This window comes from Pteropus alecto, unplaced genomic scaffold, assembly GCF_000325575.1.
Source record: "Pteropus alecto unplaced genomic scaffold, ASM32557v1 scaffold87, whole genome shotgun sequence".
Lineage (NCBI taxonomy): Eukaryota > Metazoa > Chordata > Mammalia > Chiroptera > Pteropodidae > Pteropus > Pteropus alecto.
The window spans coordinates 11120318-11143742 of record NW_006443225.1 but is presented as its reverse complement, the minus strand read 5'-3'; the positions used below and the strand labels follow the sequence as shown (position 1 = coordinate 11143742).

At 38.2% G+C, this 23425-nt stretch overlaps 1 protein-coding gene and 1 long non-coding RNA gene across 2 annotated transcripts in view; one reads left to right on the top strand and one right to left on the bottom strand.

Moving 5' to 3' along the window:
- The window catches only part of LOC107196538, a 186286-nt gene that overhangs the window by 116978 nt on the left and 45883 nt on the right, over window positions 1–23425 (bottom strand). The gene's annotated exons all lie outside the window — the stretch shown is intronic.
- CPA6 (carboxypeptidase A6) overlaps window positions 1–23425 on the top strand; it is a 221922-nt gene that overhangs the window by 177179 nt on the left and 21318 nt on the right. Inside the window, exons 7-8 of the mRNA XM_006924017.1 lie at window positions 1898–2008; window positions 2495–2585. Coding sequence (XP_006924079.1) covers window positions 1898–2008; window positions 2495–2585 — 202 coding nt within the window. The remainder of the gene's footprint in view (window positions 1–1897; window positions 2009–2494; window positions 2586–23425) is intronic.

Sequence of the window (23425 nt, the reverse complement as noted above, 5' to 3'; positions counted from 1 at the left end):
AAGATTTCACAAAGATGTGACATGTAGTTGGTGGGGACATAGAAGTAATATTCTTCTCTGTATTTTTTCTATTTACTTAAAATATATTGTGATTTTAAAAAAAGAAGTTAGCAAAATTCTTTCAAATACAAATGTATGGTGATCACTTGCATTGGTGGAGGAGAAGGCCGGATAAGAGAACATCCTCATGCAGGTCTCTAGCATAGCCTGGCACTTAGGTGCTGACATGACCCATGATCCAAGCTTGGAAAAGGTGAGATGTCCCCAGTTTGGACTGAGACAAATGAGCTAAGGTCCCCAATGCTAGGAGGAGAAATTACCATGACTTTTTCCTACCCCCTTCTTTCCTGCCTTGTTGCCCCCAGCTCTCTTTTCTTCCATCTCTTCTCTCTTCCTCTCTAGAATGGCGTGAAAAGCCACAGCTACCTAACTTTAGAAGAGGAATGTAGCTAAGCATATAGCTATGTCACTGCCAAGCCCAATAGGAAATTCCTCCAAGCATTGGGGAACCTCCATTTATTAGAGAAAAACAAAATTCTAGGATATGTACGCTTGATCATATACTAGGGATAGTCCTCTAGTTTGAAACATTAGACAGTTCATGGAAATTCAAGCATATATGAAAGTTCTACTAAAGTTCTACTAAAGCAATAATTTATTAGGCCAACAAATTATTATTAAGCCTAAGGAGAATAAGAGACAATTATATTAACCTTTATCGACTTGTGTTAATCACACAGATATTTAAATTATACTTAACAAAATTGTAGTTAACTCTTACATTCTTGAATATATCCCAATATTTTCATTGTTATTTCCAGGATAGTGACAGTTTCTCATAATAAACTATATTATTGGATTGCTCTCTATGAACAGAATTCTCACTGTGCAAACACAGAATTATGCTTATGATGAGTTTGGAATGCCTACTTAACTAGATAGACATAAAAGAAGGTTGAAATTTTAAGTATTAAATTTCCCAAAGCAATATATACATAATTTAAGAATTATTTTATTTTGAACTGTATTTTTATATGGTAAAAACTCAAACAATCCAAATGGGTATAAAATTAAAAGTAATTCTCTCTCCTGTGCATTGTCCCCCAGTCTTCCTCCCCTGAGGCAGCCATTGTTATAAATTTCCTATGTGTTTCTCTAGGATACTTTACACATAGATTACATGCACCAAAAAGAACTTTTTTAAAAAGGAATGGTATCTCAAAATGTCTTAAGTTGACGTAGCATGTTCAATGCTTCTCTATTTGTGGCCAAATAGATATATAGCACAGAATCTTCAGACTTGGGGTCAGACACGAAATAAGTAAAACCCAATCTCAAGAGCAAGATGACAGATGTTATATTGTCCATTAAACTTTTTATAAAGTCAGGAGAGAACCGAGTGTCCATGCAGTAAGTCTTAAAACTGGAATCTGGTACCGATTAGACAGAAACAATTAATTGACATGTATAACTAGCCTGTTATGATGTATCATGTAAGGATATCAAAGTATATTTAGGTAAATATTTCGTCTGCGATTAAATGGAATCTTTAAAAGCACTGATTATACAAAAGCATATATAAATCGTTGCTTTCTTAATAAGCCTAAAATTTAGCCAGATCTGAAATACTGCAAGAGGCTGCCCAGTTAATCTTTCACCACCTCTGCTAAAATGTTATCAGTAACAAAGAGTTTGAGACAAAAGTCTCGGTAGAGAATATGTGATGCCCAAGAGTATAGTTCATATCAGCTTATTATGTTTTAACCCAATATATTTGGTATTTCCCATGGAGAAAAAGGAGTTTTCGTTGTTCTTTTTGTGTTTTTTTGTTTTTGTTTTTTTTCTAAATCTGTATCTGAGATCAGTTTGTAAGAAAAATGTCACCTTTCTCTTTTAGGCTCTTCTAACATATAAGAGTGACCCAACCATGAGAAAAATGATGAATCATCTGTATTTCTATATCATGCCTGTGTTTAACGTGGATGGATACCATTTTAGCTGGACCAATGTAAGTCACTTTGCCTATCCAACCGGAGAGAAAGGCTGAATAAATCATAGAAAACAGAACAGGCAGGAAGCTTGTGGGCAGCCAGCTTAGACATTCCAGAACTACAAGAGACCTCTGCCCCTCCCCCATCATAGCAGCAACCTTTTGATTGTGTTTGTACGTGTAGCTGGGCATAAGAGTTCATGTAAACAAAGATTTCTCCTTTGAAATTAATTGTGAAAAAGCACTACTTTAGTCCAGCTTATTCCATTCGCCCGTGAAGAAACGAGGCCAAGAAAAGACACAGCAAGTCTGTGGCAAATACCAGAGCATGAACCTGGGTCTCTCCTGCCAATCCAGTCCTCTGTCTACTCCCTGGAAAGCTTCCTCTGTTCCTGGAGAAACTCCCCTCAGCGCTGCGATTCCTTCACTGGCTGAGCTAGTAAAATGCATGTGACTACCCTTCTGAGTATTTTTCCTATACTTATTTTCTTAATTACATTCTAGGATCGATTCTGGAGAAAAACAAGGTCAAGGAACTCCAGGTTTCACTGCCGTGGAGTTGATGCCAATCGTAACTGGAAAGTGAAATGGTGCAGTAAGTTGGGGACTCATTGAGATTCACATCCAAAGGTTTCCGCGGCTTTTACTCGCAAATGTAATGAGCCCGTTAGGACTCTAAAGTAAGACTGATGTTTTTGGGTATGTGCAAAGCTAAGAGAGAAAAAAAACACAGATATGTGTATTGGGGCTGCAATTTGCAAAAGACAATGAAAGTGTTTTTAAATATGTAAATATCAAGAATTTAAATCTGTCTCCCTGATTCTGAAAACTGAAAATTTAAACACAGATGTAAAAGCAGAAAATGGAGGAATACAGTATTTGTCATTCGGAAACTAAAATAAGAACTGTGGTTTGCGGTATAAATCTGGTTCAGTGTTTTCATCCTTTCACTGAGAGTAACACTGATCCTGCCTTCATCTGTCTGTGAGGATCAGAGCCGCCGGATCCTTGTCCAGAATCCACCAATCTGCCAGTTATCCATTGACTGGCCACATACTCGGTGAATGTATTTCTGCTATATTTCATCTTTCATCACTACTACCTTTCAAGCAGGGATAGGAGATCATTTTAAGGAAGGAAACTTGCAAAATAAAAAAACAGGTAGGGTACCGGAGAGAGAGAGAAAATTAGCCATAGCTAGTGTACACTAGGCAAAACTTTACCTCTACCCATCTTGGTTTTTTAGCTGGGACTCTTAACCAAAAAGACAGATTAACAAGAAGAAAACAGTTTATTAACATGTGTGGCTCCTGTCACACGAGAGAAATCTCATGAAAAGTTACTCGAAGTAGCAACTTCGAACTCTGGCTTGTGTAGCGTCTTCAACAAAGAGCAATAAATTTGTAGAGAAATAGGACAAAGGAAAGCAGCTTGAGGCTTTTGAGGACAGCAAACTGTGGGAAGAGACATATATGGGAGGAAACGAATGGAGTAAGCTTTGTTTGCAGATTCCTCTGGTGCCCTCTCTGGGCTGAGAAGATTCTGTCTCCAGTCAAAGGAGAATTTATAGCCTGCATGTACGCAGAAAAGAGAAGAGTGTACAGAGAGCTTTTCCCGCATGTGCTGCTGCTACATTTCCTTCAGCTCAAACTAATTTTTATATCATGAGGTATGTTTTGGGGTGACATATGTTGGTTTCCTTCACCAGCATCATACTTGGCAACAGGAGGGAGGACAAGGAGAAGAACTATCAAAATGCAATTGTAAGGCGCTGCCCTTTGCAGAGTTCAACCTTAGCTCCCTCAATGTGTAGACTGTTATGTAACAGAAAATCTTCGTTAGTCCTTTAGAAATGAGGCCTGTCACAAAATCACCCATCTTATGATGCTTTGGGTTCTGTGTTAGACACCACTCCTCCCACCCCACGAGCATCAGGCACAATAACTGGGCATGAGCTAAGACTGCTTCCACACGTCCCTCCAGGCCACCTCCCTTCATCGGTTAGAATTGGCAAATAACCTGGTAGAGCAAGAAGAATATGGCTCTGGAATATGACAGATATGATTTGATTCTACCATTATGAGCTCAGTGGTATGGGCAATTCTCTTTAATCTATCTAATAATAATAATAATAATAATAATAATAATAATAATAATAATAATAATAATAATAGCACCCACCTAATAGGGTTCTCATAGGAATTAAAGAAATTTACTATGTTTTATGCCGAATTCAGTCCTAGCTCCAAACAAAGAGTCTAAATATCAGTGACCCATCCCTTCTCCCCCACCCTCCAGAACACTCAACTCACCTCTGAGCCTCAGGTCAATTGATTGTAAAACTACTTCTTTCCTCCATAAGACAAGCTTAAAAGTGTTTACACTTATGGGGGAAGAAAGAACATTATATAAATGAACATTGTATAAATACTATAAGGTGTTACTACTATTGATGGCTGTTTAAAGTTAAAACATGTTCCTTCAGCCTGGACTGAGACAACAAACTTGTTTTCGTTAACTCTCTAAGACCACTAATTTTATTTTAACTCCCTTTTCCCCGCTCTCTCTGCTGAGACCATTTTGCATGCTCATGACTGTGTGTCCCATTTCACCAGTTGGCATCTACCCACATCCATATGTATGTCATACACATGCTGCTCATGATCATCTTGAGCACCCTGAATGGGTAACTGAGCTGCGTAACGCTAGCAGGCCGGCCAGCTCTGCCTGTGTAAAGTTAGACTCTTGTTTATATCCGGTTACGAATAAGCATCTTGCTTTCCTTGGTTCTTCTTCACTTACCCAGCTTGTTTCCTTCATACATCTGCCTTCTTTGATTTCTTAGTTTCAACTGCTGTTCCAACTAGCATTCCTTTGATTCTTCCCATTTTTTGATCATTCTGATTCTTCCTGTAAGTCAACACTCAAGATGTTGAAGAGGGAATGTGGCAAATGTCAGTTGCAAAATGACCTTGATAGACCATTGTAAGTGGTGTAGAATTACAGACAACCTGGCTGGCACCATCTCTTGCCCCAAGTCACCCAAGTAGATTCAGGTGATTTGACAGGCAAGCAGATGTGGCCTTCCCCCCTCACAGCATCAAAGCCATCTCCCTACAGGTATTTGCTATTCCCTCACTGAGAAAACCACTCTTAGATCAAGGGCATTGAAATAAGTGAAATCTCTAAGTGAACCTCCAAGTAAGCGTCCATAGTATAAATAATATGGAAATGCCCATATTATTTAGGTCCACGGAAAACACCTTCGAGTCAACACTGAAGGCACAGAAACAACTGCTTCTTTCTCTTAACTAAGTGAGTCTCAAATTTAAAGAGTAGAACATGAAACTGCTTATTACCATGAAAAATCTGTAAACTCCCATATGAGTGTTACACTTGAGTGCATTGAATGAGGAATAGACAGGCAATTTAAAGCATACACATGAAAACAAGCATACCTTTCCAAGACTTCATAGCTCCCCTGAGGGCCTTGAGCCATGAAATGAATATCATTGCTCTGAAAGTCCAACAGAGAGACTCAACAATTCAGAGTAGGGGTGGGAACCAAGAATAAATATATAAATGTTATACATTCATTGCCAAAGTTAACTGAGCACATATATTCTGCTAGTCGCTGTGGGGCGGGGTTTCCCCTTTCCCTATGTACTCTATTTAGAGAATTTTATGAATACTGCTTTTCCAAATTGGGATAAGTCCAGGAGAGAGGCAAAGGGTTTGGATGATATCCATACATAAGCTTTAATCCCTGAATAATTCAAGTGTTGCCTACACATAAATTGCTATTAGGACAACCTACAGAATGGGAAAACATGTTTGAAAATCATATATCTGATAAGGACTTATATTCAGAATATTAAAAGAACTCTTACAACTCAACGATAAAAAGACAACCCAATTTTAAATGTGCAAGTGATTTGAACAGATATTTCTCCAATGAAAATACACAAATGGGAATAAGCACGTATAAAGATGCTCAGTGTCATTAGCCATCAGGAAAATGCACATCGACGTACCACATCACAGTTACTAAACCGGGTATAATAAAATAGAAAGACAATAACAAGTGTGAGTGAGAGTGAGGGAAAATTGGAACGCTCCCACTTGCTGGCGGGAATATAAAATGATGTGGCCACTTTGGAATACTGTTTAATAGTTTCTCAAAAAGTTAAACAGAGAGTTATATGACCTAGCAATTCCACTCCTAGGTATATACCCAAGAGAAATGAAAACATCCGTCCATACAATGACTTTTATATGAATGTTTATAGCAATATATTTTGCAATATATTCACAATAACCAGAAAGTGGAAACAAACCAAATGTCTATCAACTGATAAAGTGTGGTATATCCATACAATGGAATATTACTTGGCCATAAAAAAGAATAAATACTGATATATGCTCCAAAGTGGTAGAACTTTGAAAGCATTATGCTAAGTGAAATAAGCCAGTCGCAAAATAATAAGTATCACATATTTTGCAATATATTCACAATAACCAGAAAGTGGAAACAAACCAAATGTCTATCAACTGATAAAGTGTGGTATATCCATACAATGGAATATTACTTGGCCATAAAAAAGAATAAATACTGATATATCCTCCAAAGTGGTAGAACTTTGAAAGCATTATGCTAAGTGAAATAAGCCAGTCACAAAATAACAAGTATCGTATGATTCCATTGATGTGAAATGTCCAAAATAGGCAAATCCACAGAGAGTAGATTAGTGGTTCCCAAGGGCTAGGTAGAGGGAGGAATGAGGAGTGACTGCCAATGGGTAAGGAGTGTCTTTTGGGAATGAAAAATATTTTGGAATTCGACAGCGGTAATGATTGTGAATATGCTAAAATTCATTGAATTGTACACTTCGAAAGAGTGAATTTTATGGTACGTGACTCATTGCTTAATAAAGCTATTAGAAAAATTTTAATTGCCATTTAGGAGCTAGTTAGGCACTTAATGAAATATAACTACTTTTTTTAGAACACTCAACCACCTACTATTGTAAATTAGGTGTGAGATGGAAAAAGAGATTTGTTTGCATCCCAATTACTATGTCCCTCTCTGCACATGCCCTCTCCTACCAGAACCCACTCACTCTGTCGAAAAAGAAAAAGAAAAAGAGGAGTGGGGCTGTTTGGGGCAAATATTTTGATAGATCACCTGAGATGAAAAGGGAAACTACTACATACTGGTTGTTTTAAGACAATGCCTGTGAAAGAATAGATGGTCACTGGCTAGTTTTCTAAGAGGATGGGATCCTTTAGTTGAAGTGCCTTAGTTTTGAAAAAACTATTGTGAGAACCTGAGCTGAATTTCTGTAAAAATACAGGGAATTTCAGAGACTAAATTTGGGGCAAGGAGAAGGGGCAAAGAATGAGAGGAGACCAGAATATCTAGAAAGGGACTTTGGAATCAAAAATGTCTAATGAGGATTTTAATTAAATTTTGCTGCAAAGTATGTAAATTATCTTTGTTACTGCATAACCACCATGATCAGCAATATTCGCACAATCTACTTCACTAAGGCTTGTGGCATTGGATCTATTTGGGAATATGAGGAAGTGCTAAGTCTGGCCTCCGGGTAAGCTCGGGGAGAAAAATAATCCACATCAAATTTTCAGAGGCATGGAACTCGCAACAGGAATGCATGAGCTCGGGGAGAAAAATAATCCACATCAAATTTTCATGGAACTCGCAACAGGAATGCATTGCCTTGTAAGACGGTGAATTTACATCACTGGAGATTTACAGACGAGGTTGGATAACTTTGGGCTGAGAATGACACGTAGATGGGATTAAACATCAATGAGATGTTTGAAGTAGACTCTTAAAATCCCTGCCACTTCTATGAGGGGTGATTCTAACATATTATGTGTTAATTCAATTTTAAATCAAAACACATGTATTAAGCATATCTATAATGAGAGGTGCTGTAAATCGTATCAGAAAGTTCTGAAAGATTCAATGAATCCTTATCTAACGCCCAAGGAATTATTTGAGATTCTAGAGAAATAGAAAGAGGAAATCCGTTGCCTTATCCTAATTGCTTTACAACCAATTTAGTGTAAAAAGATATATTAATCGCCTAAAATCTTCTGTAGAAGTTGATAGAGAAATTTAAAAATTAGAAAATCAATGAGTTAAAATATTATGCTTAGTTGTACTTTTTATGAAGGGAGTAAAGGGCATAGAATCCCAGAGATTTACAAATTTAGATTATAGGGGGTTTGCTCACTGGTGGTGTTCAGATATGGCTAACATTTACGTAGGATTCATCATGTGCCGAGCATGTGCCAAGTGCTCGAAATAAATTTCTTGTTGGTAGATGCTATTATTATCCCTATTTAACTGACGAAGAAACTAAAATTCAGAGAAGTTAGGCAACTGCTCCAGATTACACACAGATTGAGCCAGAATGGGAAGCCAAGTCTGATTGACTCCAGCATCCCTTTTCTAGCCATTAGTCTGACCCCTTTAGGGATCGACTTGCCTTGAATGGTCACTCCACTCGTTAATGTGTGGCTGCAAAGGAGTTATTTACGTGTCAAAAGAATAACAGGACTGGGCCTGTTTAACCAAAACTATGAAACAGACAAGAGAGATTGGGGATACATGGTAAGAGGGAAGAAGAGGCAGATTCCCCAGGGGCTATTTCTGATCTGGGGCCACCTCATGCTATGCAGGTAGTTTGAATTTGCATGTGATAGCGAGCATCTGATTATGAATTCTCCAGGGAGATATTTTTCTCCCCCAGTCAGACCTTGGTATCTTCCCACGGATGCAGATTTTTTTCTGTAACCCTCACTTTCATTAATAGTTTCACCCTTTGAGTTTCCCAGGTATACGAGCCCAGGTCTTGTTCCTCCTTCTTAAAAATTGTGGGTCCAAATCCCGGTCCCTCGCCCTCACCACAGGCCGCCATCGAAACCAGCCTCGCATGTCCGTGAATGCCCCTGAGAGGCATCAGGTTTTGCTTCAGCTACTTTCATTCCAGCTCCCTCTTCCTGTCTGTTCCCTCAAGAATATTTTTACTGTATTGATAATGTAGAGATATTTTTAACAGGAACTTTTTTCACAGTATCTGCCACAATTCTGCCATATTGCCCAAAAACCCAGCTATCACTCTAGACATGAACACAATTAGAATTACTGTTGGCCTGACTTCTTGGAGGTCGTCTTAAGACTTTCTCCCATCACCATAACGGTCTAAAACAATCCTGTTTGCACCTGACTTTACAGAACCTACCAATGCCAGGCAAATTTCTTTGTTTGCTGCCTCCTACAAGCCATAACACCACAAGAGCCATACTATCACAGTTTTGAATTAAAGCTTTCCAAATAAAAGTATGTAGCTTTAAAGTATTTCTTACTCTTATCCCAAATGTTGTCTTTTAAATCCTTGTTTAATAGTCCTTTTGATATGTGGAGAGAGCCGACAATGAATGTTGAAACTTAGGATGAACTGGTTCTCACTGATTTTTCTGAATCTGTTATTTTAGGCGTTTTCTTTTTGTTTCTCTTGTAATGCAGTCTGTAGTGCATGCCATGGATAGGCACTCTCCATCCATTTCAAACTCTTTTTAGCGTGCCTTCCTGTACTGCTGAGGTCGAAAAAGATAAAAACTACGTTTCCTAGAATCCCTTACAGTTGGGGATCTGGGTGTGATTTAGTTTCCACCATTTTGGTGCCCTCAGATGAGACTTTGAATGTGCAAGAAGGCAGTCATTTTTCTGTGACGTCTGTTGCCCCTGATGTCCGGCAACATTGTGGAGGTGTGTAGTTTATCAGAGGCAGCTTCACCATCTGCTTTTCCCTTATGTGCTACTTCCTCATTTTAGTAAAGGCAGGAGCCTTCCAGGTATCATCCCTCTTGAAGGCTCTTACTAGAATTTCTTTCCCAATGGCTCTGAAAGATCCTTAACACCTTATTTAAAAAACAAAACAAAACTCTGCTTAAACTAGCCACAGGGGATTCTATACCCTTTCATGAAACCCTGACCAATACAAAGTCACCCAGGAACATTTAATTTCCCAGTCCACATCTATTACCTCAGCCAAAAATACTGTACGTTCCTAAGCTCTTTCTAATACTCTCTTCAATTGTTCTTTTTCCTTGTTTTCATTATTGCTACTTTCCCACCTTTTCATATTCAGTTATCATCCACCCTATTTTGGCCTTTACAAATAATATACCTATGAGAAACATTAGTAGGCTGTTATCTCTGTCTCCTTAGTATCACTCAGCTAAAGAATATATTGTTGATTCCTTTCAGTGATTCTCTAACTCATCAACCTTAAATATGTTTTTGCAAATTTCATTTTTTTTCCAGAATAGGAGATCATAAGGCTGAACTGAATATCCTTCTGTTTCTAAGACTTAAAGAAAATACAAAAAGCTTTCATTTCCTTCTCTTGCTATAGAAACCTGTTTTCCAGGTAATACACCACTAAAAAGAGCTACTTTATCTTTTGTGAAGTCACTCTTAAATCCTATTTTTCCTAATTCAGATACTGATTATATACAAAATTCACTTTGTCTCCTTGTTTTATATTTCACGTTGTTTCTACAATACACACCCAAATACTTTTTTCAATGAGCTTTTTGTAACCATAGATTAAATAAGGTTTGGTACTGATTGTGTGCGTGTACGTGTAAATGATATATTGTCTTTTTACTTCTCTGATCATGCTTGTGGGTAGATATGTAAGAATTTGCATGTGAAGAACAATATCTTAATTTATAACATTCATTCCAACATCATGAACAAATATCTGTTGAAATTTTTGAAAATGATGTTAGAGTTTTAAAACCTTTTACAAATAGCTCATTTTTCAAAGTCACCGAAGTAAGTAGCATCTAAGAATATTTTTGAAGTGAGGCATGATGGAGGTCACAGAATCACTCCCTCAGCTCCTTGGACACTGAGCTACTGATATTTCATCTGTTACTGATTTTTAAGTCCACTGATTTTATTTCACCAGTTTCAGCAGGTAACCATCCCATGCTGCTCAGTCTGGAGGGGACTCCAGTCTTGCCGTGGGTAAAGCTTTTATCTATTCTTTTTCCACTGTGCTGGTTGCTTTGCAGCATTATTGCATTTCTGAGTTTACCAAAAACAAACTACATCTCCATGATAATTTTCCTCCAGCTGTTTCATTTGCATTTGACAAGTCATGTTATTTTTTATTTTCATAAATTTCATGCACATCTAACTGCCTCAAATTTTTTGGCTCTTGTTTTTAATATCTCATAAACATTATATAGCATTACGTTCCTTCTGGGCCACTGTTGTTAAATATTTTCCCTGTGTTCAGATTCCTAATTCTCTTTCAATCTATATGCGTATTTTTAATGCAAACTCCTTCTGAGGTAAGTTTTCTGTTATTAAAACAATCTCTTTTGAGTGCTATTCTTACATGCAGAAATAGGAAAATGATGATACTCTTTTTACCTACCACTTTTTATAACTGTTTATAGCTGTGATACGCTGAATAATGACAAGAAGCACATGGAAGTCACCTTGCCTTTAAGCCATCTAGGTGAGAGAGGGGTAGGAGATGAAATCAGAGAAGAACCGGAGGCAAAATGACATAGGTCCTGCATCTTAGGAAGAACTTTAGATATTTCTCCGAATGGGATGGGAAACCACTGGAGAGTTTTGAATTGAAAAGTGAAACGATCTAACTTTTTAAGATAATTATTCTGGCTACTTTGTACCAAATGGATTTTTGAAGGCAGGTATTTAGCTTCAAATTATATTATCGAAAATATTGTAATAACTGTGTATGGTATCAGATGGATACTAGACTTATCAGGGTGATCAGTTTATAAGTTACATAAATGTCTAATCACTATGTTGTACACTAGAAACTAATATTGATTAGACATTTATGTAACTTATAAACTGATCACCCATAGTGAAACTAATATTGTATTTCAGCTGTAATTGCAAAACAAAAATAATTAAATAGAAAAAGATGCCTTCAAAATAATAAACATGTATAATCCAAAACCTTAAAATATATATATATACTTTCCCATTTGAAAGCATTGCTTTGAAAATATATAATATTTTCCACATCTAAGAATATTATTATCCACATCTTTAGAGAATCATGGGAAATACCACAATGAATTCCCAATGTAAATGTATCTGTATTATATAAAGAACTAAGTGCTTTTTTACAGGAACCAAAATAAAAATAAGCCACCATGCAAAAAAATTTCCAGTAAATATAGCAAAGACAGTTTTACTTATCATTTTTACATAAACACTTCAGAATCAAGCATTACATAAAATAATTTTTAAGAGTCCATATAAAATATGAAGAAAAACTCCAAGACTCTAGAGGTTAAAATTTTTTTTAAGTCATAATTTATGAAAATAAACCAACATGATAAAATGGGCAACCTCCTGGTAATCAAAAATGATATTAAAATAAAACAAGATAACATTTCATCTATTAATTTATTCCCCAAGATGTTTAATATGATAATCTACACTGGAAGCAATGGTAAAACTGGGAGAATATGTATCTCTGGGGACATTAGAAAACCATCACCATTCATTACTCCATTTATTCAAAAACTAAAATTGTACTGCATGCATTCTATTTGCTAGGCATTTAGGACGCAGAGAAATCTAAAAGATTCCTTTTCCTCATTGGATTTAAAATCATTGAGGTTGGAGTAGGTGAAGAGAAGGAAGAGAAAGGGAAAGGAGAGGAGAAAGAAAAAAAAAGAAGGAAAAAGATATAGATACTATATAGATACTATGTAGAAATATATAATGGTATATCTATGTAGATATATATAGACATGCATATGGTACAGTGGAGATATAAAGGAAGAAGGGACCAGTTCTACTTGATAAAGTCAAAGTCTTCACAAAAGAGATAATAGCAGATTTAAATATTAAAAATGTGTTTGTATTTTAGATAGACTAAACTGTGGGGCAGGAGGTAAATACAGCAAAGAATTCAGAGTCAAGAGGGCACCCAGGTCGAGAAGAGTGGTATGCGCTTGAGGAAAATATGCAGCATAAAATAGAATGGGGTTTTGTGAGGATGGCAGGTGGTGCTTTATGGCTGGAACAAAGGATGATGAAGGCTTAGTGAGAGAAGAGGCAGGGGAAGGTACTAGGGTTCATGATGGACAATGCTGAGATTCAGTGCTGTGCTGGCTCTGATTCTATTCTAGAAGCTGTGCCTGTCACACTGAACTGAGGTTATGTGTATATGGAGTTTTGTTACAAAGGTCACAAAAAGTCATTGCAAACCTTCAGGGCATATTGATTTCATCTGAAGATTTCAGAAGGAGAATTATTTTATGTTAGAACTAACACAAACACATAACTGAGTGGACTGGACAATCCACATGAATTTTTGAGGTAAAACAAAAATCCCAAAGAAGTTATGGGCTTACAGTCTATATTGACTTTGCCTGTCAGGGGTATTTTGATGGAAAAATTTAATAAACACCAGGTAATTAGAGATCTTTAAAGGGAGGAATAAATGGGAGCTTTCAAAGCTGGGAAGAAAATGACTGATCTCTGGGTGTCACCTGAGTAGGAGTGTCAGCCAAAGGACTGGGCAGTAAATTGCAACAGGACCATAATCCAGGAAGCAGTGGCAAGGATGGAGAGGGCACAGACGAGCAATGTGGAAATAGCAGCATTCCACATTAGACCTCAGCATGTAGAAGATAAAGTTCAGAGGGACAAAGGAGAAGTCTAGGATGGCTCCATTTCTGGCTAGAGTTGTGACAAAGGTGTCATCCACCAAGACTTGGCATCTAGTGAAAGGTGAGAATTTGGTGGCAAACATGAGTCCACTCTGAGCAGTGGATTTGATATGCTTGTAGGAATCTAGGAGAAGATATACAATAGGTAACAGTCTATGCTTGAAGTATTGAAAAGAGTCTGGTCTTATCGTATAGGCTTGTGGGTCCTTAACACAAAGGGAGTAGTTGAAGCTTTGAGGACAGACTGGATTGCTACATATGAAGAGTAAAAAGACCAGACAGTCAAAGCAAAACCTTTGACCTTTGCATGCCCTTTGATCTAAGCATTCTATTTTAAAAATGCATTGTAAGGAAAAAGAAAAAGATACTTACCATGGAGTAATTTATGATCATAAAAGATTAAAAACAACCTAATGTTGAACAGGGTAACGGTTAAATTAATACATATTGGTGAAATTTTAAGAAGTCATAAAAATGGATAAGAAGTTCATTTAAAATAACAAAAAGCTTATAATACTGAGCCTAATTCTGGCTATAACTTTTTCACTTGACTACAATTCTATAAAATATACAATGATTCTATATGTACATGTGCCAGATATGTGTGTATGATATATACACATTCACATACAAACACGGGGAAAAAAGATGAGGGAAAAAAATACAGCAAAATGCTGAAACTGAAAAACTAGTGCTGTATTTTCTTCTTTTAAAAGTTTTCTAAACTTAATTTTACAATTCCACTTTAAGGAACAAACTTGCCTTTCAGAGTATACATTCTGTATTTAGTTTTCCCATCCAATCTACAAGTGATTAGCCAAATGACCAATCAATAAAGATGAGTATTTAAAGAGAGGTACATAATGAAATGAATTCCAGACATAAATTCCATTTACATATATTATCTTATTGCTACTATGAAACTTTAAGCTGGCCACCCTCCTGTCGTACTGGAATTTTAACAACACTCAATAGAGCCACAGGAATCATTTAAAAAATATTTATTGAGCACCTGATAGATGTATAGATGCTACTTTGGAATGTTTCTTTAGATCAACGAATCAGTTTCTAATTTTTGAGTACATTTTTCTCTACCTATGTTCAAATGAGACTTTAAATAAAAACATCTCCCTGACCATCTAACTTGGACCTATTGTTAGTCTTATAAATTCATTTTGCACAAATTCTATTTGTTAAAAGACAGAAAGAATAAAATTTGAAAGATATAAGAAAACAGGCAATGTTATACTTCCCTGTTGAGACTGAATGAGTACAACTTTTGTGGAAACGTATTAGGCAATGTCTACAAATTTAAAAAATGCACATTATTTTGACTAAGTAATTCTACTTTCAGAAATAATTCCTATTACTATAATCGCATCTGTGGAAAACAACATGTTCAAGGACACTTACTGCAGCATTCTTTATAATAAGAGTTGGAAGCGTCCCAAATGTCCATCAACAAAGGACTGGTTTAATAAATTAGACTACAGTTATACATTGAAATAGACAGAAATGGCCAGGATTAGACAGCTATTTTATGTACTGATATGAAAAAATCTCCGGGATTACATACATATACTAGTTGAGCAAAGCAACGTTTAAGATTAAAATATACAAAGAATACTGCTATTTGTGTAAAAATGTTTTCACAGATGGATATAATAAAACTGGCTTTTTGCTTATAAATGCATAGACTAACCCTGGAATAATACTAGAAAGTAGTAAAAGTGATTGCTTCTGGGGAAAAGAAATGGATGGCTAGACAGATGAAGGAGGGAGCGATTTATGTGGCATAACCATGTACATTCACTGGCCACTCAAAAAAATTTAAAACAGCAAAGATAAGTCAACGTTCTTTTCTGAAAAAAACTAAAAATAAAATTTTAACAAAAATTAAGCTACAGAATGTGCTACCACCTTCAGAGCACTTCTCTTTTTATATTAGTTTTTGTTATTTAGCTTAGTTTTTATTCGTAAAACATGGGGGAGTGGGACCTAAAAGACACAGCTGATAGGCTTATAAAGAAGCCATATTATACCCCTTCCATCACCATTCCTCACTGCCCCCACCCCCAGCCCCACCAAATGGGGTAGGCGTGGGAAATGCAAAGTTAGTTCCCACTTAATTACATGTTATCTAATCTAATAAACACCAAACACACAGCCCTTCGCCCCTCTGGCCTCCTCCCCCATCATCTCGTTGATATTCCCCTAGAAGTGTTGGCTACAGAATAGATGGAGGAAAAAAATTAAGTTGTACACTGATTCAGAACATTTTATTAAAATTGCTTGTTTTACTATGTGGAGAAGTAGAAAGTACATATCAGCAAAAATATTTTGATTCATGTGATGGATTTCGTTAGAACACAGAAACTGTCTTCTTACACCGGCATTTTTTAATGTAAGGTTCTGGCCGGCCCTTCTAGCCCATGTAGTTCTGAGAGAGAGACTCCAGGTTCCACAACAAAAATAGCACTAATTCATCTCATTCGTCACCCTTAAACTGGGAAGGCGCCTTGGCAACAAAGACAAATATGACTCAGAGCTGTGGAATTCCTTTTCTTTTTGCTTATTCTCCTTCTCAGGTCTGTTCTTACCCTCAGGTATAATTTTATTTGCATCTATTTTCGGCATAGGCCAGAAACTTAGAAAACAGCGATGCTCAGGCTCTCGTGCAATCGCTTACCTTTTATCATAACCTTAAATGATAATGAAACTGACCTTAAAATATAAAACGCAGATGAGATTTTGACGTGATAGATTAAGAGGGGCCTTCCCATCAGGCAGATAGTGTCACTGGATGAACATTGAGCTCCTGCCATGAGCAAAGCTCAAGCCAGGCAAATAGGAACACTGCTATCCAGGGCTTGTTCTTGGGAACTGGAAGTCCAGTGAAGGAGGCCAGCCCGTTGACCATCAGCTGTGACTTGAGGCCAAGTGAAAGCTGATGCCTTGAGGCATGAATGTCAGCTCACGGAGGAGAGAGGAAAAGTGAAAGCTGATGCCTTGAGGCATGAATGTCAGCTCACAGAGGAGAGAGGAAAGAAGAATTTTGACTGGGGTGAGGAAGTGAGGAAGTGAGGAATTCTGACTGAGGAAGTGAGGAAGTGAGGAAGCGGGAAAGCTGCAGACAGGCGCTGAGCCTTCCAGGCGTGGAAGGGTTTTAATAGGTTTCAAGAGAGGAGCTGGACAGACAGTCCAGGCTGAAGGAAGAGGAGGAACAAAGGGAAAGACACATGGGAGGGAATGACGGAGCAGGATCCGGCTCTGGCAGCGCTGGGGCTGGGGCTTCGGCTGCTTACAGGGTGTACAGAAAAGAACATGAGCCTAAAAACGCTCCATCAGTGAGGGCCATGCTGAGGGCTCAGGGCTGATGCTGTGGGCCACGAATAGCCAGGGAGAGTTTTCAAGGGGCTTGGCAGGACCACATGATCTTTGCGTTTTAAAAAAGCACTCTCAGTGCTGTGAAGGATGGGTTACAGCATGTGGTGGCAGGGAGAACAGCTGAGAGGCCATGATACCGTCCAGGTGAGAGATTATGAAAGCCCCAATTAGGTGGGGACGCAGAGGAAAGAAAGAAGATTAAACTCGATGGCTGATTGGAGGAGAGAGGGAGGGGATACCGTGGGAGTTAAAGAACACCCTGACACTATTAGCCAAAAAAAACAAATCCCCCAGATATCCAGTTTTAAGGATTTTGACACCAAAACCGAAGAATGGTAATAGAGATGAGAAAAAGAAAGATTTTCTGGAGGCATCCTCTAGTCTGAATCACATTGATAAATTCGTTAGTTTATTTAATAAATATTTTTAAGGGCAGTACGCTAGGCACAGGAGATACAAACAAGAAGACAATTCCTTTCCTCAAGAAGATAGACAGTTTAATAAAAATACAATTACATTAATCTGTGATAAGTGCTGTGTAGAAATAATTAAAGGGTGTGCTTACAAGAGTATATCAGTGTCCTTTTGCCACTCTCACAAATGACCACAAATTTGGTGGCTTAAAACAACACAAGTTCCTTTTCTTAACAGTTCTGGAGGCCAGAAGTCCAGAATGGATTTCGCCAGGCTGAGGTGTGCTGCGACCACACTCCTTCAGGAGGCTCTCCGGAGCATCTGTCTCTGCCTTTTCCAGCTTCTAGTGACCACGTGCACCCTTGACCTTGTGACCTCTTCCTCCAAAGCCAGGGACATAGCACCTTCTCTCTCTGACTCAGCTTCTCTCTGCTTCTGTCACACAGCCCTCTCTTCGTCTGTAATCAAATTTCCCTCTTATAGGAGACTTGTGAGTACATTTAGGGCCTACCCTATAATCCAGGATGATCTCCCCATTTCAAGAACTTTATCATGAAATGCTGTGTCTGGTGCTTTCACTTTCTGCAAAGGCCCTTTGCCATATAAGGTAACATTCACAGATTCGAGGGATTAGGACCTGGCAATCTTTAGGGGCCATTATTCAGCTAACTACACAGGATGTAGAGAAAAGACCCCTAATCTGGCCCCTTTATCCTGAAGGCAATGGTGAGCCACCGGAAATTTAAAGTGAAGGAATTACCTAGTAAGATGTGATTTTGGAAAATTAATTCAGGACTTCTGAAGATGCAGATTGAAGAAGAGCCTGGAATAATAATAATAAACTCCTATAATAATTCAGGAGAGTTTTGATTAAGACAGTAGTAATTGAGTTGGGTGTATTGGAGAGAAATTAAGACAATGTCATTAACAGCTCTTTATGGATTGTTGTATGCAATAAATGGTTTCCGGTGTGGTCAGGTGCCATACTTCAAGATTCGTTATACAAGAGCAGAAGCAGATTTGGGAGAAGGTTGGAGGAACCTTAGGCCAGGAGGGAAATTTTTATCTAAGAAAAAGTATGTTCTGAGAATTAACCAATTTGCTTGCCAACTGTTTTAGATTGCAATCCATTCTTGGAGACTGCCTCTAAGAACAAAAACAATTCTATCATACAACTTCTATCGCTAAATGTTATCTTCACGTTCTTAGAATAGAATCTAAGGATGTTAAGGAAAAATAAATATGTAATTAAAGTAGAATTTTTTTTTTCTTCTGGACTGGAATCATAAACTGTCAATGCTATAAAGAGTCTCAGCAATCATTTTCTGGCCAAGAGTTCTCAGCTTTTTTTCCCCACTACCAATACCCAGTTGATGAGTTGAGCAAACACTCGTGGTTACTTCCAAGCATAGCCACTCTGATTCATCCTTTTCTTCCCCCATTACAAGAGTATATTAGAACAAATTGAGAGTTATTTATCAGAATAACTAAATCATTTTTTTTTTAGTTAAATAAGTGTATAATGTGTAACTAGCTACTGCGAGACACCCCCCACAACCAATAGCAACACGTCATCACAATACCACATGAGAACCACGGTTTTGGGTCCCTAATCCACTCGAGACAAACGCATCCAGAGCAGTGGTGTGCCTGTCACCGACCGAGTTCATTAGTACAGTTCTGACTGAAGCCCTGTTTTGTGATTTTTCAGTCCACTGCTGCTTCCAATATGCCATCTTCATCCGTTCCTTCTCTAAAGACTGCCTCCAACCTTATTTGTCCATCCAGAAGGACAAAGGCTCAGAGAAGCAGCAAAACCTTTTTTTTTCTCTTTAAGTAAAATCATATTTTTTCACGTTCCATCCATCTCGAGTCCCACAGAGTCTCCTTGCCATCACCACGTCCCCAGGGCTCCCCATCCTCCCTGCTCTCTCCCTCCTTCGTGCCGCATGCACTTAGTCTGCACTGCACGCTTCACAATCGTATTATATCTACATTGCCTTGTCCTCTAATTTCCTCATAGGCGCATCTCTTGTCTCCTTTCTAGATTTATGAGGGCCTTGTAGAGTTTTCGCAGCTCAGTACTCAAAAACTAAAGAGGTGATGTATGGTATGGAAGCTAAACTGCTGAGACGTTCAGAACAGAGATGTATGCTGTTTTATTTGACAAGACTGAAATCTCTCGCCTCTGCAGTGCAGAGATCTGTTATATATTCTTCAGTTGTTCTACATGTGAAGATGAGAAAGAGAATTTTGTCTCAGCTTCAGAAACAACATATTGGCTCCCATAAACTAAGGAAAAACAAAACACCTTTAGATTCTCATGCTCCTAAAACCTAAAGTTTTAGGTTTGATGCTTCTTGTGCCTTTCCCTGTAGAGATCTATTTTATCATTGTTTCCTGGATATTGAATCCTTTTCGTTTGTTTGTTTGTTTGGTGTTGTTTACTTGTGTCCTTGAAATGCTATGTCTGGTGCTTTCACTTTCTGCTCTCTTGGTCTTCCATAGTACAGCAGGTATTTCTGATCAGAATCTGTGTGATTGAGGCAAGATATAGACAGGATTCTTCAAACTGTGTATGTAACACAGCTACTGAAAATCTCAAAGGGACGTACTGTTCAATAATGTGTGTGAGCTATTCCCTTACATTTTAGTAAAGCTTGGATAATGCTCCCCAAAGGCTATAAATAAAATTAGGTCGTTTTAGTGGCTTTCTTTCCACCTGAATTAATTTACTTCCATTGTTGAGGCCCCGCTATTCAGATTGTTTTCATTTTTTAAAGACAGGGTTGGTCTAGGAGATGAGTAAGGCAAAAATTCAGAGAAAAACACAGGCAGAATTTTGAACGTAATATCCCATTCTGCTAAATCAATACTCAATCTGTGGTAAGTAACACTGGCAGGATGCCAATCCATAAAATAAACCACAAAATGCTATAGCATACACATTCCAGTGTCTGCTATGCTTCTCAGGCAAACAGCATTAAATCGAAGGATGGCCCTTCTTCATAGTATACAGTTTAGCTTGTGCATGATAATTGTGAATTAAAATGTTTTTTCATTTCATTATGTGCCCAATATTGGTCAAACACTGTGCTAGGCCCAATAATAGGGAAATAGGTATGCATACAATTTTAACACAAGATACTGAATTTTATGACAAATACAGGTAAAGGATGTTATGGACACATGTAGGAGAGGCACCTAACCAAGCCTAGGGCCATTAGAGACAATGCCCCGAGGTAGTGGTAACTGAATTGAGCACTGAAGGACAAGGACAACCAGAATGTGAAGAGATGTTTCTGACAAAGGGAATATGTGCAGTCATAAAGGCAAAGGGGTGTAAAAATCTCAGGAAATGACCAATAGTTTAGTAGAAGTAAAGGTAGAAGGCTTAAGGCAGACAGGTAGAAGCTAAAATTTCAACAAGGTCGACCAGAAACAGAACACGAAAGTCCTTACTCCATAAGTATCTGGTCAGAGGGAGGGAGCATGACTCTCTGAGTTTCAAGGAAGGGGAAAACGGTGTAACTCTGAAACTCTTATAGAAAGTACATGAAATTATCAAGTAGATGGTAAAATACCAGTCACAGTCCTTTCTACACAGCAATGGAGAAAAATCAAATTGTTTTTTAAGGCAGAAAAAACATACCCACAGATTAACTATAATACATACTACTACCAAATTCAGACATTTTGATCACACTACCTATGTGGCCTTTAAGCCATAGTAAAGACATTAGAAATTTGTCCAGAAGGCATCCACTGAAGGGTGTCAAGCAGCAGAGCAATAAAATCAGATTTAAGTTTTTAGAAGATTACAATGACATTGTTGAGGAGGCTGAATTCCAGGTATGCCAGGCTGGAGTTAGGGAACTATTCTGACAATGCAAGGGTCTGAACTTTGCTGGTAGAAGTAGGCAAAGAGAGATTTAGCAGATCAGATCAAGAGAATTTGCAATCCAATCCAACAGAGGGGTGAGACAGAAGAAAATCTCCAGATTGTTCCACCTAAGTTTCTGATTTAGGCCGCTAGATGAATGAGGAAAACATAGGTTAAGAAACACAGCAAGAGATCAGTGTGCTGGAAAGAAAAAGAAGATTTCATCTAAGGACATCTGGAGCCTTCAGAGCCTCGAAGACCAGCAGATGGAGATGTCCCGAGGCTACCGACATAGAGGAATTTGAAGCTAGAGATAGACATTCAGGATTCATTGACTCGCCTACTCAAGACTCTTGCTCCAGTAACTGTCTCGTCTCCTTTGTTCTGTTGTCTGGTGGGTTGGTTGGTTTAGAATGTTGGTTCTCTACTAGATTTTCCTCTTCAGCATAAAAGCATGTTACTCTCCCATCTGAAAAAAATCCTTCTCGTCTTCACTTCTTCTACCAACTACTGCCCCATTTCTTTTTTCCTTTTTAATTCCTCTTTGCTTGATCATTTCATTTCAATTTTGCTCCTCTCCTCCCCTAACTCTTTTCATTGGAACGCCCAGCGTTCAGTCATTCAGTCCCCGACTTTTTCTCTCCTCTATACACATTCATTCCTTTAGATATCTCATCCTCTACCGTATATATGTCTATGACTCCAAAATGTACATCTTCAGCCCAAAATGTTCTCTTAAAATCCTATTTATAACATCTACTTGCCATCTCCACTGGGGTAGCTAATAGCCATCTCAAACTCAAACTCTCCAAAACTCAATATTTGATCTTCACTGTGCCAGAGCTGCTCTTCCTACAGCCATTTTCAACTCAATTGATAAACAACTCCATCCTTCCAGTTGGTCAGGCCTAAAACCATGTTACAATCTTTAACCTCTCTCTCTCATACCCTACCTTCATCTAATCTATTAGGAAATCCCTTTGGCTGGACCTTTAAAACAGCTCCAGATTCCAACCATTTTTGACCACCTCTATTTTTACCTTCTTTGTCCAAGCCATCATCATCAGCTCTCACTTGAATTATTGTAGGAGCTTTCGAACTAGTCTCACGGCTTCTACCCTGGCATGTACGCATGTGCACACATGCACACTATCCTTCAGCCAAAACGAACCTTTGAAGTATAAGTCAGATGATGTCAGTCCTCAGCAGAAAAGTATTGCAGTGGCTAACCATTTCACTCACCCAAAGGACATAAAACAGCCTACAAAACCTCGTATGATGTGGGCCCCCACCGACTGTCCAGTCTCATCTATTTCCACCCTCCCCTCAACACTGGCTCCATCCACACTGGCCAGGCAAATCCCAGGCCTGCCTTGGAGCCTTTGCATTAGCTCTTCCCTCTACCTAAAACACTCTCCCCCAGATGCTATGGCTGACTCCCTGCATTTTTCACGTCTGCTCAAAAGTCGGTTTCTGAGAATAACCTTCATCACACTCTTATAATTACAGCCCACCTCTCCAGAATTCCTGACCTTTCTTACACTCTTCTACCCTTTTTTCTTTTCCACAGTACTTTTATAATACCCAGTGTAATTCACTTATTCCGTGTTTATTGTTTATTGTCTCTTTCAACTCCTAGCAATGTCACTAGAATGTAAGCTCTACAAGGCAAAAACCTTTGTTCTGTTCATTAATGTATCCTCATGTATAGAACATGGCATGTGCATAGTAAATATGTGCTGAATAAATGGAAATAGTCGAAGAAGCCATATTCATTATAGAGAGAAATAACAGAAGCAAATGGACTAAGGGCAGAACAATTGCGTACTCCTCCTTTGAAGGGACTGATAGAGGAAGAGAGTCCCATGAAGAGGACTGAGAAGAACAGAACGGGGTGGTTGGAAGAAAAATATAAGAGAACAGTGTGTCCAAAGCCAAGGGAGGAGAATATTTTAAGCAGCAGGTCAAGCTCTGTGAAAAGT